The sequence below is a fragment of the Camarhynchus parvulus genome, chromosome 3, assembly GCF_901933205.1.
Source record: "Camarhynchus parvulus chromosome 3, STF_HiC, whole genome shotgun sequence".
Lineage (NCBI taxonomy): Eukaryota > Metazoa > Chordata > Aves > Passeriformes > Thraupidae > Camarhynchus > Camarhynchus parvulus.
Genome location: NC_044573.1, coordinates 43,248,717 through 43,263,117, shown reverse-complemented (window position 1 = coordinate 43,263,117; position 14,401 = coordinate 43,248,717). Strand labels below are relative to the sequence as shown.

At 40.3% G+C, this 14,401-nt stretch overlaps 1 protein-coding gene across 1 annotated transcript in view; it reads left to right on the top strand.

The window, feature by feature from the left end:
- The first annotated feature begins 2,541 nt into the window (after positions 1-2,541).
- Positions 2,542-14,401, top strand: part of TARBP1 (TAR (HIV-1) RNA binding protein 1) — a 32,052-nt gene continuing 20,192 nt past the window's right edge. Inside the window, 14 exon segments of the mRNA XM_030945357.1 lie at positions 2,542-2,760; positions 2,762-3,028; positions 3,030-3,384; positions 3,469-3,566; positions 4,381-4,450; positions 5,275-5,423; positions 6,152-6,204; positions 7,133-7,230; positions 8,302-8,437; positions 9,464-9,560; positions 10,417-10,506; positions 11,222-11,360; positions 12,910-13,006; positions 13,298-13,473. Coding sequence (XP_030801217.1) covers positions 2,542-2,760; positions 2,762-3,028; positions 3,030-3,384; positions 3,469-3,566; positions 4,381-4,450; positions 5,275-5,423; positions 6,152-6,204; positions 7,133-7,230; positions 8,302-8,437; positions 9,464-9,560; positions 10,417-10,506; positions 11,222-11,360; positions 12,910-13,006; positions 13,298-13,473 — 2,044 coding nt within the window.

Sequence of the window (14,401 nt, the reverse complement as noted above, 5' to 3'; positions counted from 1 at the left end):
AAATGACACAGAGAGACCCTGGTTAAGAAAGCAGAGTGAAAAGTAAGCTCTACATCTGGAGTTACAAGGAGCTGAGAAGCATTTTGTGGCCTATAGATAGAAGTGGTCCAAGAAAGGGACATGTTCAGACTGGCCATTTATTTCAGGGTTGTCTGCAATTTTGGTGGACTGCTTTTGATGTTTCAGGCAATTCCTCAGTCTTACATTTTTAAGATAGACTAATCTGATTGAGGGAGAATGCCTGGTATGACAGAAATAAAGAAAGCACATACAAGATGTCCTCTCAAAAAAAAAAAAAATCAAGGTATTTCAGCCTTTGATCTAGGCCATATGCTGAGTTTGGAGGGGATCTGGAGAGGTCAGGGAATAGAGGATACCTTATAAAGAGGAGTGCAGAGTACATGAGAGATTGAGAGATTGGCAGGTGTGGGATGTTCTGAGTGCAGCAAACCAAGGCTGAAAGGGCTTTGGGACCCTAGAGGTGCCTGCAGCTGGCAGGGTGGGGGCCTGAGGGCAGGGCTGGCTTAGGAACAAGGCAGAAGTGGTTGGGATAAGCTTGGAAAGTGGAGAAAACAGAACAGGACATGGTCTTGGGTGATGCAGGGGTATGTGTTGGAACTGTAGAGTTGTAAAGCAGACATTTAGGGTGCTACTATCAAGGCACTTAACAGCTATGGTATGAGGATGTGAATGGTGTGGTTCTTGACACCTGAAAATTACAAAACACTGCTGAAAATTACAAAATGCTTGCTTGTTTTCTCTCTCTCAACTCCATATCCACCTTTCTGGCATGTTTTTGTTTGTTTTGTTGTCATAATATTCCACTCAGAAGCTCCCCAAGCCTGACCAGTTCAAATTTAAATGAGAGGAACAGTTCAAATTTAAATGTTGTTGTTTAAATTGGTGTAATAAGACTTTGGTACCCTGCTGGGATAAAACTAAAGGCAGAGCAGAATTCAGACAATAATGAAGAACCAGCACAACACATAGTATATTTTATTCTGTTTTGATTACTACTGGTCATGCAGACCATTAACTCTTCATTTAGTTACAGATGCCAGGAAGGGAAGAGTAAATCTATAGTAAGAAGGGATCCCCTGCTTAGCACTGTTTCAAGCCTGATAAAAGAAACTCCTAAAATTCATCAGACTGCATGCTATAAGTGGAAATGAAAAAATTACTAACGAACAAACAGAAAAACAAAATATATTATGGCGTGTAAGAGATTTCAACTGCAAGCATCCTATTTACTAAAGCACATTGTAACAATTCCTCCTGTGAAACATGTTTCTGTGTGTGTGAAACAATGTACCAAGTTTTACTTTACATTTGAGTAAAATGTATAATTTGAGCTGTTTTCTTGGGCTTCTACCAGATTCTGTAATTTATGTAATTTAGAACACAGAGCGGTAAGGCACATGGAAACTGTTTTAGCTGGAGGGTTTAAAAGAATTAATTTCCACCTTCTTTTTCCAGAATATATTGCATATATAGTCACAGTACAGGCTCAATTCTAATAAGAAAATTCAGTGACTGCAATCAGTAGGATCTCAAAGATAAAAAAAATTCTAAAAAAATTTGGAGAAAATGGATAGCCAGGAAAAGGAGAGACTACTCATGTGATTTGGAGAGAAGTGATTAAGTGGAACCTCACTTGGAAAACTTGCAGTAAGCCTTTCTTGTTCATTAGACTCTAATCAACCACATCTTGGCCAAAGTAATGCCCACACCCATTAGAAAACACGTTGTGCTGTGCCAGGAATTCGCTATCCATTGCTTTCACAGGAACAGAAGGTTCCAGGTTTGCCTTTTCCTATGACCACATCTTCTAGGAGAGTAGTTCACCACCACTTTTGGCGTGCAGATCTCTAAGTTTATTTTTCATGGGAATTGTAATCTCCCGTGGTGAATTTACACCTACTGGAAATCAGCTTGATTTTCTGAGTTAGGCTTTGGCTGCACCGATGCACTGAACTGCACAGGAGTTGTTCTCTGGCCTCAGTGCTGGTGACCTGGGCGCTCCTAACAAGCCAACAGCACGGAGCCAGCATCCAGGAATGCCTCTGACCTGTGGCAGACACAAGGCACTCCGACAAATGTCTGGCAGGCTCTGATGAGAGTAGTGAACTGTTCAGCAAATTCTTTTGGCATAAATGGTTAGAACAAATATGGCAGGTGGGAAAACTGGGCATTTTGTGTATTACTGTTGCCTGATGTTGTGTTGTAACGCACATGAAGAATAGAGAGTGTTTTTATGGCACACAAGGATGGAACTTCACCCCCTCAAGAGAGAGGCTCGCACCTGGGATATCTCCACTACGCCTCCCGTGCTGGGCCGGGTTGTGCTGAGCAGCCACCAGGCTGGGAACGCTCACGCAGGAGGGTTATGACCCAAAGATGTAGAATATTTGAAACGCACGCACGCACACACACAGAGCCAAACCAGTCAATCACTCCGTGTTTTCACCTCTCGCCGCCCCTCGCGGGCCCCGCCCGCCCCCGCCTGCGCAGCCGCCGCTCCTCCTCCGCGTCCCCCCGGCGATGGAGGTGGTGCTGGCGGACACGCTGCTGTCCCGCTGCGGGGACCGCGCCGCGCTGCTGCGGGCGCTCAGCGCGCCGCTCTCGGCCGAGCGGGCGGAGGCGCTGCGCCTGCTGCTGCAGCGCCTGGCGGCGGGCGGGCCGGCGGCGGCGGGCGAGGCGGAGACGCTGCGGCGGGCGGCCTGGGAGGTGGCGCTGGAGCGGTGCCGGCCGCTGCTGCGGGGGCGGGGAGGGCGCTGCTGCTGCGGGGAGCGCGGAGCGGCTGCGGGCGGCGCGGGGCGCGGGCGCGCTGCGGCACTGCGTGCAGCTCTGCGGGGCGCCGCTGGCGGCGCGCCTGGCCCGCGACGCGCTGGCCGAGCTGGCGGCGGGCGGCGGGGCGGGCGCGCAGGAGGCGGCGGTGGAGGCGCTGGTGGCGGCGGCGCCGCGGCTGGAGGAGCCGGAGCTGCTGTCGCGGTGCGCGGCGGCGGCGCTGGCGCTGCTGCGGGAGGAGGGGCGAGGGCGAGGCGGCGGCGGCGCTGGTGGCCGGGCGGCTGCTGCCGGCGCTGGGCGCGAACGGGGCGGCGCTGCCGCGCGTCTGGGAGGGGCTGCTGGGCTCGGGCGGCGCGGCGCGGGCCGGGCGGGCGCTGCTGGCGCTGAGCGCCCTGGCGGACGCGCTGCTGCCGCGGGGCCCGGCCGCGCCGGGGCTGGACGCGCGGCTGTGCCCGCGGTTCTGGCGGCTGGTGCAGGAGGGCCTGACGGAGCGGGATGGGCTGTGCCGCAAGCGGGCCCGCTACCTGCTGAAGCGAGCGCTGGACCTGAGCGGCGGGCAGCGCGCCGAGCTGCGCTGTGCCCCGGACGGCGGGCACGGTACGGACGGGCGGACAGCGGGACGGGCATCGGGGCCGGCGTGCGGGGCCGCGGGAAACGCCTGTCCTTGGCTTCTTTCCTTAGAACCGACTCTGTTCTGGTGGTCTGCTGAGAAGAACGAGGAACTCCTGCAGTTTTGGGAAACTTACATTTTGATAATGGAAACTTTGGAAGGAAACCAGGTAGGAGCACTGTAAAGTCTGTGCCCATCCTGGATAGACGTGCTGCCTCACTTGTGGCATGTGTGAATGTTTGTGTAGGCAGAGTATCTCCAGTTTTGGTGATTGAGGATGTCTAAGTCAGCGTTAACTGGAATACTTTTGTTTCAACTCTTAAATACTTGAAACACAGTATGTGTCATTCATTGGGAGTAAATTCAGAACTTCTCTCTGCCATCAGAATACATCTCGTTAATGCAGTGACAGAAACCTGGAGTGCAGGTAATTGCAAGACCAGGGTAACCAGTTTAGTGAAAAATCCGGTGATTGCACTTAGTAGACCCTCTTTGGCAGAGCAGACTCTGTCTGTGTGGTAAAGTACCTTGAATTAAAACCATTTTGTGAGTCCAGTGTACTCAGCAGAAAGATTCCTGTTGACTTGAGGCTTTCATAATTGTATGGTATTGTGGTGTTAACTATTAATAGTGGGCCCAGCTCCCTGTAGTTATTCTATGTTATTTGGACATGATTGTTCAGTAACTGAGATACCATTAATTTAAATATTTAGTTTTAGATGTGCTGTTAATACTTACTAATAACCATTCTGAGGAATACTATGGTTATTAATAAATATTTTTCTTAAAATATGGTATCATTGAAGTTTTTTTCAGTGCTAAACTGTGACTGAGTATTGCATACCACAGGCTTTGCAGTTTTTTTTAAATGTACTTTTATTGTCAATTGCTATATCAATGCTATTGGTAGTAAATTCTAGTCCGAGTAACTGACAGCTCCTGGGTTGGAGATATAAATTATTGATACTTGATTTGCATTTCAGATCCATGTCATAAAGCCAGTATTACCAAAACTAAACAGTTTATATGAGCTTGCCATATCAGGGGATAAAGGTAAGATGGAACTTTTTCTACTTGATCTCTTAAATATTAGTTAAGTTACACTTCTCTGTTTTCTTCTTCTGTTTCAGTAGCATCTTTCTGTAATGTTTTGTTTCTCAAATTAGGTGTTTTCTGGGTGGCTGTTCCAGTTTTTGTAGGTTTGCTTTATACATAGGTAGTTTGGCAAACATGCATAGGCAGTGGCCACTCTGCTCTCAGAAGAAATCCTAGCATACTATGTAGTAATATATTTATTACTTACTATGTTGTCTTGAAGTACTATTTTTCTGTCAGCAAATCCAAGTTAAATGGTCATTTCCCACCGTATTTTGCTTGACTTAAGAGAATGTGAAAATAAAGCCAGAGGTTTTTGGGGTTGTAGGAGACAATTCACCTGCACAACTTTATAGAAGGGGGAAAAAACCCCCCAACTTAATTTGTTAGAAGTAGGGAGAGGATAAATAAAATGAGTGCTGAGGTAGTGTGTCTAGGGCATGTGAGCACATGTAATGAGGTAGTGTAACATGTTAGAGATTTGGAAAGTGGAAATTAATGTGAAACTTTTGTGGGTAAATACATTGGTATAAAGAAAGGAAGGAGGATGTGGCACTTTTTAGTAATTTTAATTTGTAACTAATAAAGTAGAGAGTAACTTTGGAAAACTGTGATAATTTTTAAATTAGATTTAGCAAGGTGTTTTTATAAAACTAATAGCCGTAGACACCTTTTTGAAATGTGAATAGACTATAACATTGTCCAGAATGTCACTGTGTTATGTGTTAGTGTGTCACTGTAATTTCTGTGTCAGTTCAGAAGAATTTCTGTTTTGTAAACAGGTTGTTGGCTGTTTCACCCATCGTGGCATGTGTGCATTTACAGACGAATGTTTGAGAGTGAGAATAAAACACTGACAAAGGAAGGAATTCTTCATTTTCTGGAGCTTTATGAAACAAAGCGTCTTCCAAATTCATTTGTTTTCTCAGAGGTAAGGGTGTTACTGTCACTTGCCACAAGAAACAAATACTCTAATTTGTAACAGATCTTAACACTAATTGCTTCAGTAGTTGGAATTGGATAAATTCTGTCTCTGTAGCATAATCAGTGTATTATTGTATCCATAAAACATAAAACCCCCCATAAAACCCCCACAGTTCAAAATATTCTCTAAGTGGGAGGAAATTGAAGCTTAATTTTTTTTGTTGCTGTCATATGTGTATTGACTGTCCAACCAGCCTACACTTTAGTAAGGAATGATCTACATTTTACTATTTAAACCTCACAGGAACATTCCCCTCAGAGGTTAAAATTCCAGATTTATACAAATTAAGTCATCCTCTTGATAAGTAATTTGAAATAGTCAACCTTACTATGCACCCTAAGTCTTTTTAGCTGTGTTGGCTCTTTGTTGTTCTTCTGTTTAATGTTTAAATCTATTTTCTCTGTCTGTTTTCCAAAAGGATTTTTTACTTGCCTACATATTTTGCAATACTCTGTGAAATGTATTTAATGGAAAAATCTCTTTTTTTGTTCACTTTCCTGGTTCCCCTTCCCTTTAGTTTCTTCCTCTTTTGCTTCTACTATTTACCATTAACAAGAGTATTCTCTAATTTCTGGCTCTGTCCTGTAAATTCTGCTGAAATAAGTCTAGTTAGCTTCTATGTAACAGTGCCTTGGAACTGTACATTTCACCATTGTTCTTGTTTCTTTTTCCAGTTTGTTATTGGACCACTAATGGATGCCCTCTCAGAAAGTTCCCTCTACAGCAGGTAAACCACTGGTTTAATTAATCAGTTATTTATTTAATTTTTTGATTACTGCAAATGTGTTCTAATAATACTGGCTTAAGTATGTTGGTAAAATCTTAGCTAAAGGAAAACACATTAATAAAAAATGGTGCTGCTAAACTTACTGACAGGGAGAGTTTCTCAGGAAAGATGGGTGGCTGTGAACAAATGAAGTATGGATCTAGTGACAAGACTTGATTTTTGCAATTTTCAATGCTCCTTGGTCGAATTGATGGTCACAGTCTTGATCTGGTGGGGGAAGCCCATGAAACAAAGTTTAGTGGATTAATAGGTTCATTTTTGGGAGGATAAAAGTGACTATCACTGGTGATAGTTTGGATTAGGTGATTATGGGTAAGGTGTAGTCAAAATAGGTTGTTTCATCTAAACATGGCAGGACAAATGTGAGCTCTGCAGGCTCCTGCATCAGTTAAGCATTTCTCTTATCAGTCTGCAGTATCTTTCCATGGACGTGTATGGATGGGAATTCAGAAGGTGAAGCAAATGCCAAGTGTTTGAGTATGTTAGAGCTGTGTTGAATCAATACTTCATAATCTTAGTCTCCTCTCTTAGCTCTGTATTTCTGGTGAAACATGTTGGCATTTGTAGAGAAGGGTGCATGTTTGAGTGTACCAAGAATATACAAGGCTGCTGCAGTTAATATCAAGCTGAGGGAAAGCTGTAGAATCTCTTGACTGATGCTCATCCTTAATAGCCAGGATCCTGAGACTTCTCATGAGGCATAGGTTGTCCCTCTTGGTCTCATGGAGTGTCACTGAATGACTTTTGTTTTTGTTTAGAGGCAATTCTAAACATTTGAAACCTGTTAGATTTTAGATTAAATCTGTTATGTCTAATCCTGAAGCTGTTAACATGCCAGTTGTGTAACTAATGTTTTAAAACCCAACAGGGCACCAGGTCAATCAATAGGAGCCTGTCCTCCTTTGGGAATGAGGTTACAGAAGTTTTTGGCTACTTATCTCACTCTTCTTCCAGAAGAAGAAAAAGGTATGTTTCAATTTCACCTTTATCTTTTTTAAAATAAATAAATCAAAGAAAAACTATAGAGCTGCTTTTGGTATGTCATATGAGTGTTCACTTGAGAGAAAAAAGGAATAGTTGTCCTGACAGTGGAGTTTCCAGAGAAAAGGTCTTCAGGGACTTTAAGGTATCTTACAGTACAAAGCTACAGAATTGTTCTAGGGGCAAAAAGAAGCAGATTTGCTTTTTATTAATGGAAAAATAAAAAGCCCAAACAAGCACCTAAGATCTGAAGTGAACAGTGCCTGGAGATTCTTTTTTCTTCATCTGCCAGACTATTTTAGTCATAACTTCTGTAGTGACACATCCCAAAGGGCCAGTCCAAGGGCTGAAACAGAGTAAGGATTCTTTCATTGTGAGCTTGGGTGGAGGAAGATTTCTGAGACTGTTCCAAATTTTGATGCTAGTGTATGCTAAAATGAAGGCCACCAGAAGTTATTACCTGGTCTAATTGGGTCAAATCAGGGTAGAATCAGCTCTCTGCAGCACCCTATGTGTACAGGTGTATCCTGGTATGTATTTGTACTGCCATAGATGCCCTATTTCTCTGCCCTGTCCCCAGGTATGTATTTTATCACTAAACAGGGGTCTGTGGTGGGGAATCCCGAAATGGGTAGCCTGCTTCCACCAGCTGTGGATGTGGCGGCTTGTTGAGAATTGCTCTGCCCATTCCAGCATCCCTTTAACTGGTTGAATCACTATGGGCAGCCATATCACAAGCTCAATATCAACTTAAAAAAGGCATTGTTTAGTACTCAAAACAATTGAGTTAAAATTCCATTCCTGGGCATGATCATTAATGCAGATGACCAAAGTCAAAATTAGGTTTATTTCTGTTTTTCTCTGTTTGTCTGTCTCATATCACCTTACTGACAGACTTCTTTGGAATGTGATTTTAAAAATTGAAATAATTAGGAAATTATTCTGTTGTCTTTCATTTAATTGTCAGAAATCACTCTTCTGCTGGAGTTCATGTTATTTAAAAGCATTGGAGAGCACAAAATCACTCAGGGTTCTTTTGTTTACTTTTATTTTAAGGTAGCTTCCTGTTAAAATTTATCCAGAAGATGACTAGTAGGCATTGGTGTGCTGTTCCTATTTTGTTTCTTTCTATGGCTTTGGCATCTATCCCTGCATGTAAAGTACTTGGTGCTGAAGGACTTCATGCTTTAAGGTAAAATACATACTGCATTGTGTTCTTACAGCCTTCTTCCAAAGAAATGTACTGACAATCTGCAGAGCCAGAATTTGATTCGTGTTTGTTACTTCTGAAGGAATGGTTGTGCATGGGAATTAAAGGCTCTGTCTCCTTTATGTCTAATTTGCAGAGGAAAGTAATTAAAGAACCAGTGTATTTATATCTCTGTATGAAGTTAAAAATACCTGAGTTTTTGCATTTTAGAGCTTCATATTTCTACTTTTTTAGAATAATTTTTCCCTGGTCTTCCACAATTCCTGGTTGATACATACCACACTTCCTTTTCTTCTAGTTACATTACAGCCTGGTTTAATAGCAATTGAGGCTATATCAGGTGACAGCCCACAATGCTGGAAACTGAAAGATTTCTAACTAAAAGTCTAGGTAAAAGTTCTTGGCCTTACTTATGGACCTTAATCACACTGGCATTTCTTAAGTGTCTGCTTTCACTTCCTAGAGCCCCTAAAAATCAGTTGTCATTCCAGTTTAATCAAATTGGAGCATTTAAATAAAATCTTACTGGTGGTTGAAGGAATATTGAATAGAAGCAGTTTAAAAGAGAAGAAAAAGATGTTGTATATACCTTTGCTGATAAAAGATCACTGAAAGTTTCTTTCAGTTTTTTGCTTGAGTGAGATTTTGATGGGAAACATTGTAACTTGTTACAGATAGAAATGCTAATATTAAATTACCAGTCTGAACTGATATGATCATGGGGGTTTTTCCTTTAGTTTTTGTTTTGTTCTTTCTTCTTCCCCTTTCTGGTTTTTTAGATTTGTGCTCATCCAGGTTTTATTATCTGTTTTTGAAAGTACGTGTGACAGTAATCTTGGTTCTGGATTGTTTGTGGTCTGATCAGGCAGTATTTGTGCCACACTTGATGGAATATGTCTGTTACATGCAATCTAATGTATTTTAAATAGTTAATAATTAGAAAATACATGAAAACATTTACATTTTTAAGTGTGTGATTTATACAGTGTGTATTTTTCCTCTTCGCAGAGATGTCCTCCAATGTACTATGATTACACATCAGATTTTGTTGCGTGGAGCTGCTCAGTGCTATCTTCTTCAAACAACTATGCATTTGACAGATGTGGTCAGTCTGGGGCTTTGTGTTTTGGTTTTTTTTTGTTTCTTCTTTTTCCTTTATGTAATAGAAACACAGTGACACTTTTACAGGACCAACAATATTCACAAAAATGCTAAATACAGTATTTTTTCTGATTTTTCTGGATTTGCAATTTTTTTTAGTGACTGTCTAAATTGTGCTATGTAAGTGTGGTATGCTTCTGTTACCTTTGGTTTTTCATAAGAAATATTCTTTTTCATTAGTTTTTATTAGTTGATGTTTTATTGTAGGGTTTTCATGTGGTAGTTATCATAACAGGATATTATTCCATATCCATTACATAAACTCAGGTTTTGACAGATAGAAACTAAATAGACTTTCCTGTAGTTCCTAATAATAAAAGTATTTGTGATACCAGAATGATAAGACAACCATTAGTGTTGAAATAGCAGGACTGTACTTATTCAGTGGTCAAAGTATTCATGTTTTGTTTGTTTTATAGCTGGCTTTGTAAATAAGTAGTGTTCCATGCTGTGTGTTGTGGCTATAAACCTGTCTGAATTTCTCTTTAGAAATGCAGAACTAGTACTTATGAGTGACTCTTACCTACATTAATTTAAAAGGTGTCACCAGTGAATAGCACTATTCTTACAGTCATTCATTTCTTTTCAGATAGACTTTAATACTTGGGAAAATTAAGTTTTGTTCCTTGGTACTGATAAGTTGGTCCCAAAGAGGCAGAAATTAGTCTGAATCACGAAAAAGAAAATGAATTTCTTTTACTGAAACTTGCCAGATAAAGGCAAACTTCTTGAGTTGTCATACAGGTATTATTTGTTGTATATTTTGTTGGCAGCTATTGTATCTTGATTAATTTCTTCAGGAGAAAGTGTCCTTCCCAGAAGTTTCAAGCTTTCTTCTGTCCCTTAGACCAGAGGAGTCCCTAAGGAGAGATACTTTGTTATGGACAGAGGTGAGAACTGAAGGTGGTTTTATGTTCATCAAGCCCATCATTTGTAGAAATAATAATATCACTGGCAGGATAATCTCAAAGGGAAAAATGTGCATACCACATGGAGTGAGATTGTAAATCGTAAATTTTCACAGGATATGTATTTTATGTCTTTGCAAGATGTAAAATGCTGTGAATGAAAGTTCAAAGATGAAGTAATTTTTTATGCAGTATATACTAGAGCCAGCTGATCATGTAACCATAACTTTTGGTTACTTGTACAGCCATATAATGATGAAGTGATTTTTTGCATAGTGACTTCTTGTCATGTATGCTGTACATTTCGTCTTGCTCCACTCATTTTTGGCATATGAGTTAAAAAAAAAAGCTGGTCTCACTAGATAACACTTGATTGGAAGAAACCTCCTGACATAAAGGAATTTTTAGCAGTGTTGCTTCATTTTAAGAGTTGGTGTTTTTCTTATATTGGTACCACTGACTTTTTGGGGGTGCTCTGAGCTAGCCTCTGGAAGAACATTTTTCTATGTGTAGTTAGAAGGGAATATCTGCTAAGGCTGGAGGTAGCTCTGGTGAGCACCTCTTGAAGTGTGTGGGTTTGCTGATGTGAGAGTTTGTGTTTAACAAACACAAAAAACTGGTGTGCTGCTGTTAAATCAGTGATGTCAGTGCACAGCTGCCAGACCTGCTCAAGGATAACATACCGTTCTTCATTCAGCTTTGCAGCTGGTTGCAAGTGAATGACAGGTGCTTCAGGAAGTCTGTAACCTTTGATTTTGAACATCAGGAGACATCATCATTATGTCAGTATGTGCGCAGTCTTGTGGGAGAGTACCTTAAGACACCTGCATCTGAAAGTAAGTTAAATGTGTATTAATAAAAACCACCATTTTAAAGAGAATTTTAAAAAAAAATTTACAACATTCCCTTGGATTTTAGAAAAATGGTTTGTTTCTTTTTTTATATTGCACCTGTTTAAGTTCTATCCAACCTATGTATTCGCAATTCTTAAGCTTGAGCCTTATTTTTTAATTCCATAAATAAAATTTATATTTATTTCCTTTCCTCCGTAAATTAAAGTCCTGCAGTATTAATTGAACATTAAGTCTTAATGTTCAGTTTTAATGCTGCCCTGATGCTTGTCCATTAGATTTATTTTGTCACTCTTTTGATGTTGTCTGAAAATTCTGGAAAGCAGGGGGCAGAGGAAAGCACAAGGGAGTGTGAACCCACTCAAGTTCTGCCACCTTTCTCAGCAGAGCTTTGTAAAATGACCAGGTGTTTTTATAGAGGGAAAAGGGCCTTCCTTGTTCACTGCCACATTTTGAGTTATTTACAATGTCAGCTTAATGTCTTCTTTCAGACACATTGAAAAGAATGGCAAATTGATTTTTTTAAAAATACTTCAACTTTTGTGTGGCATTCACAGTCATAGTGAATTTAATATAGTTTTATATTGCCAAAAAGTCAAAACTGAACATTTTTAAGTACTATATGTAGAGGAGATAAAAAAGCTAGGTCAGAATTTGCTGATCATAAATAGCTTCAGAAACTTCCTGCAGACCAGGAAACTTGACTGGATTGTCTTACTGTTAGAGGAGTAGTAAGCGAATTCTCTCCATTGATGTTTCAGGGTAAATTTGCTAAAAATTTTGGCAGACCTTCTTCCTGATATGTTTGTTTAGTCCTAGGTTTATATTATTTGCAATTCCATGGCAAGCAACTGCATTTCACTTGTAAAAAGTGATGTTTGTAATTCCAGTTTTATATGAAACTTAACTAATAGGAAGCTCTTTAGAGGGGAAAAAAAAAGAATCACATCCAGCTGCTTGAATTGGACCTCCCAAGTGTGTTTTGTTTTCTAAATTCCCAAAGCCAGAAAACATACCAGTTTTTCATAACCATTCAGGTTAAAAAAAAAACCTGAATCAACTTACATTGTGCTATTTAGGAATAATTTTGTAAGTATGATGATAAAGTTGTGTATAAAAGATTGATAAAAAGAGAAACTTAGTTTTTTATAATTTCCTCTTTACATAATAGTACTGCTTCTTTATGTGGTTAGTTCTGTGGTCAAAATCACAGCTGATGTTTCAGATGGAGCATAGTGGAATTATGTTCTTCATTAAATTAATTTGAATATGCTAATATATTTTTTTAAAGTAACGGAAAAGTCTTTTGTGAACTGCTACGTAACATATTGCCTAAAATTTATTTGAGCATAAAGACCAATAGAGTCAAATTTATATCTAGATAAAAAATGCCAAAAATTAGTAGTAATACTTATGTTAGCATTGTTTTTTCTACTGTTAATTTATTTTAATAAGTTACAAACACAGAAGTTTTAGAAGTTAATGCAAAGGTATTTTTTAGTTACTATGGAAACCTTAAAATATTTTTAATCAGGAGAAAATTGCTTTATGCCTGACTGGTTTGAAGCTAAGCTTGTCTCAACAATGATTCTGTTGGCTGCTGACGTGGAGCAGATGAAGAATAAATGCAGGTAAGTATGAAATACCTTGTTTTACATTTCTGTCTTTTTCAATCCCCTCACTCCTGAAGGGTCCGGTGAAGCCTGATGAAGCTGGGAACCTGTCCTCTTTTTTCTGTAGACTTTCCATCAGCCTGATCATTCCTTAGGCCTTGTCCAACTGTTGCTGCTGATATACTGGGTAACATTCTAAAGATACTTAAGTGTTTTGGAAACGTGTCCTCTTTATTTCCATAAGTAACTTCAGCACTTAAGGCAGATACTCAGAAGAAGACTTTCTTTTTAATTTTTGTTTTTGTGTAGTGGAAAAAGCAACATAGAGTGGATTGAACTAGAGGCTTTCTTGAACCCTCTTCTGGATGTCTTGATGAAACTTGGCAGTAATGCTTACATACCAACACTGAAAGCAGATAAAAGCCTTCAGCTTCTCTTGAAGTTATTGCAGACCCGTTGGTTAAAATGTTCCAATGCACAAGATGGTTAGTGACATCTTCAGTCTACTGTGTCTTCTGTTCATTACAGTCTTAACTGCAGCTAAGCTCCTTCACTGTTTCATGGCTACAGTCACAAACTAATACTGGCCTAGAAGTGGTAAATGCAAAAGTTGGCAATCTGGCATGTCTGTTATAACTTGAGCTGTGGGTCCAATCTTACAGGTGTCCTAAGGACTGGGAATTGAGAATGTGGAAGCCTTCAGAGAAAGCAGTTGTTATCCATTAGGATTAGATTATCAGTTAAAATTTGAAGAGTATTGCAAATATTTATAGGCAAATGTGTGGATTCCATGAATCATTTAGACACTTCAGAAAGAAGTAACAGCAGAATCCCAGCCTAACCCGCTCAGATGCCGCAGGTTCAGCCAGAGTCTTCCCTGAGTGCATTAAGTGATCCTGCTGCATATCCTGTTTTCTGAGTTGACTGGTAGGCTAAGAGGTGCCCTCTGAAATACAAGCCTGGTGATCTGTCTGTCTGGGACTGTTGCCCCCCACAGATGGAGCACTTTAACTTGTAGACCTTTCAGGAGAGTTTGAACAAAAACAATGGAGTCCTACTATTCCTTTTGAGAGAACTTGGTCAGTTTGTAACCAGAATAGACCTGAGTGCTTCTCCTGAGAGCAAATGAACAATTGCTGTATTATTTTCATTGAATCGGGTTGCTGAATGGGAAGAGGAGGGATCTTGGCGTTTGGTTTCTGCTCTCCCAGATTATTTTGGAATTTTATTCAGGGTGTTTATAATATGGAATAGAAGAGTAGTTTTGGAGTGGGGAGGTTCCATATCTAGGCTCTTATTTGTAACAAAAATAGTTTTAGGTTATATGTCCAGGTTTCATATACGTGTCTAAATGCAGTCCCAAAATAAATGCCCGCCCTCATTTTAACAAGTGCTGTATACATTCAATCCCCT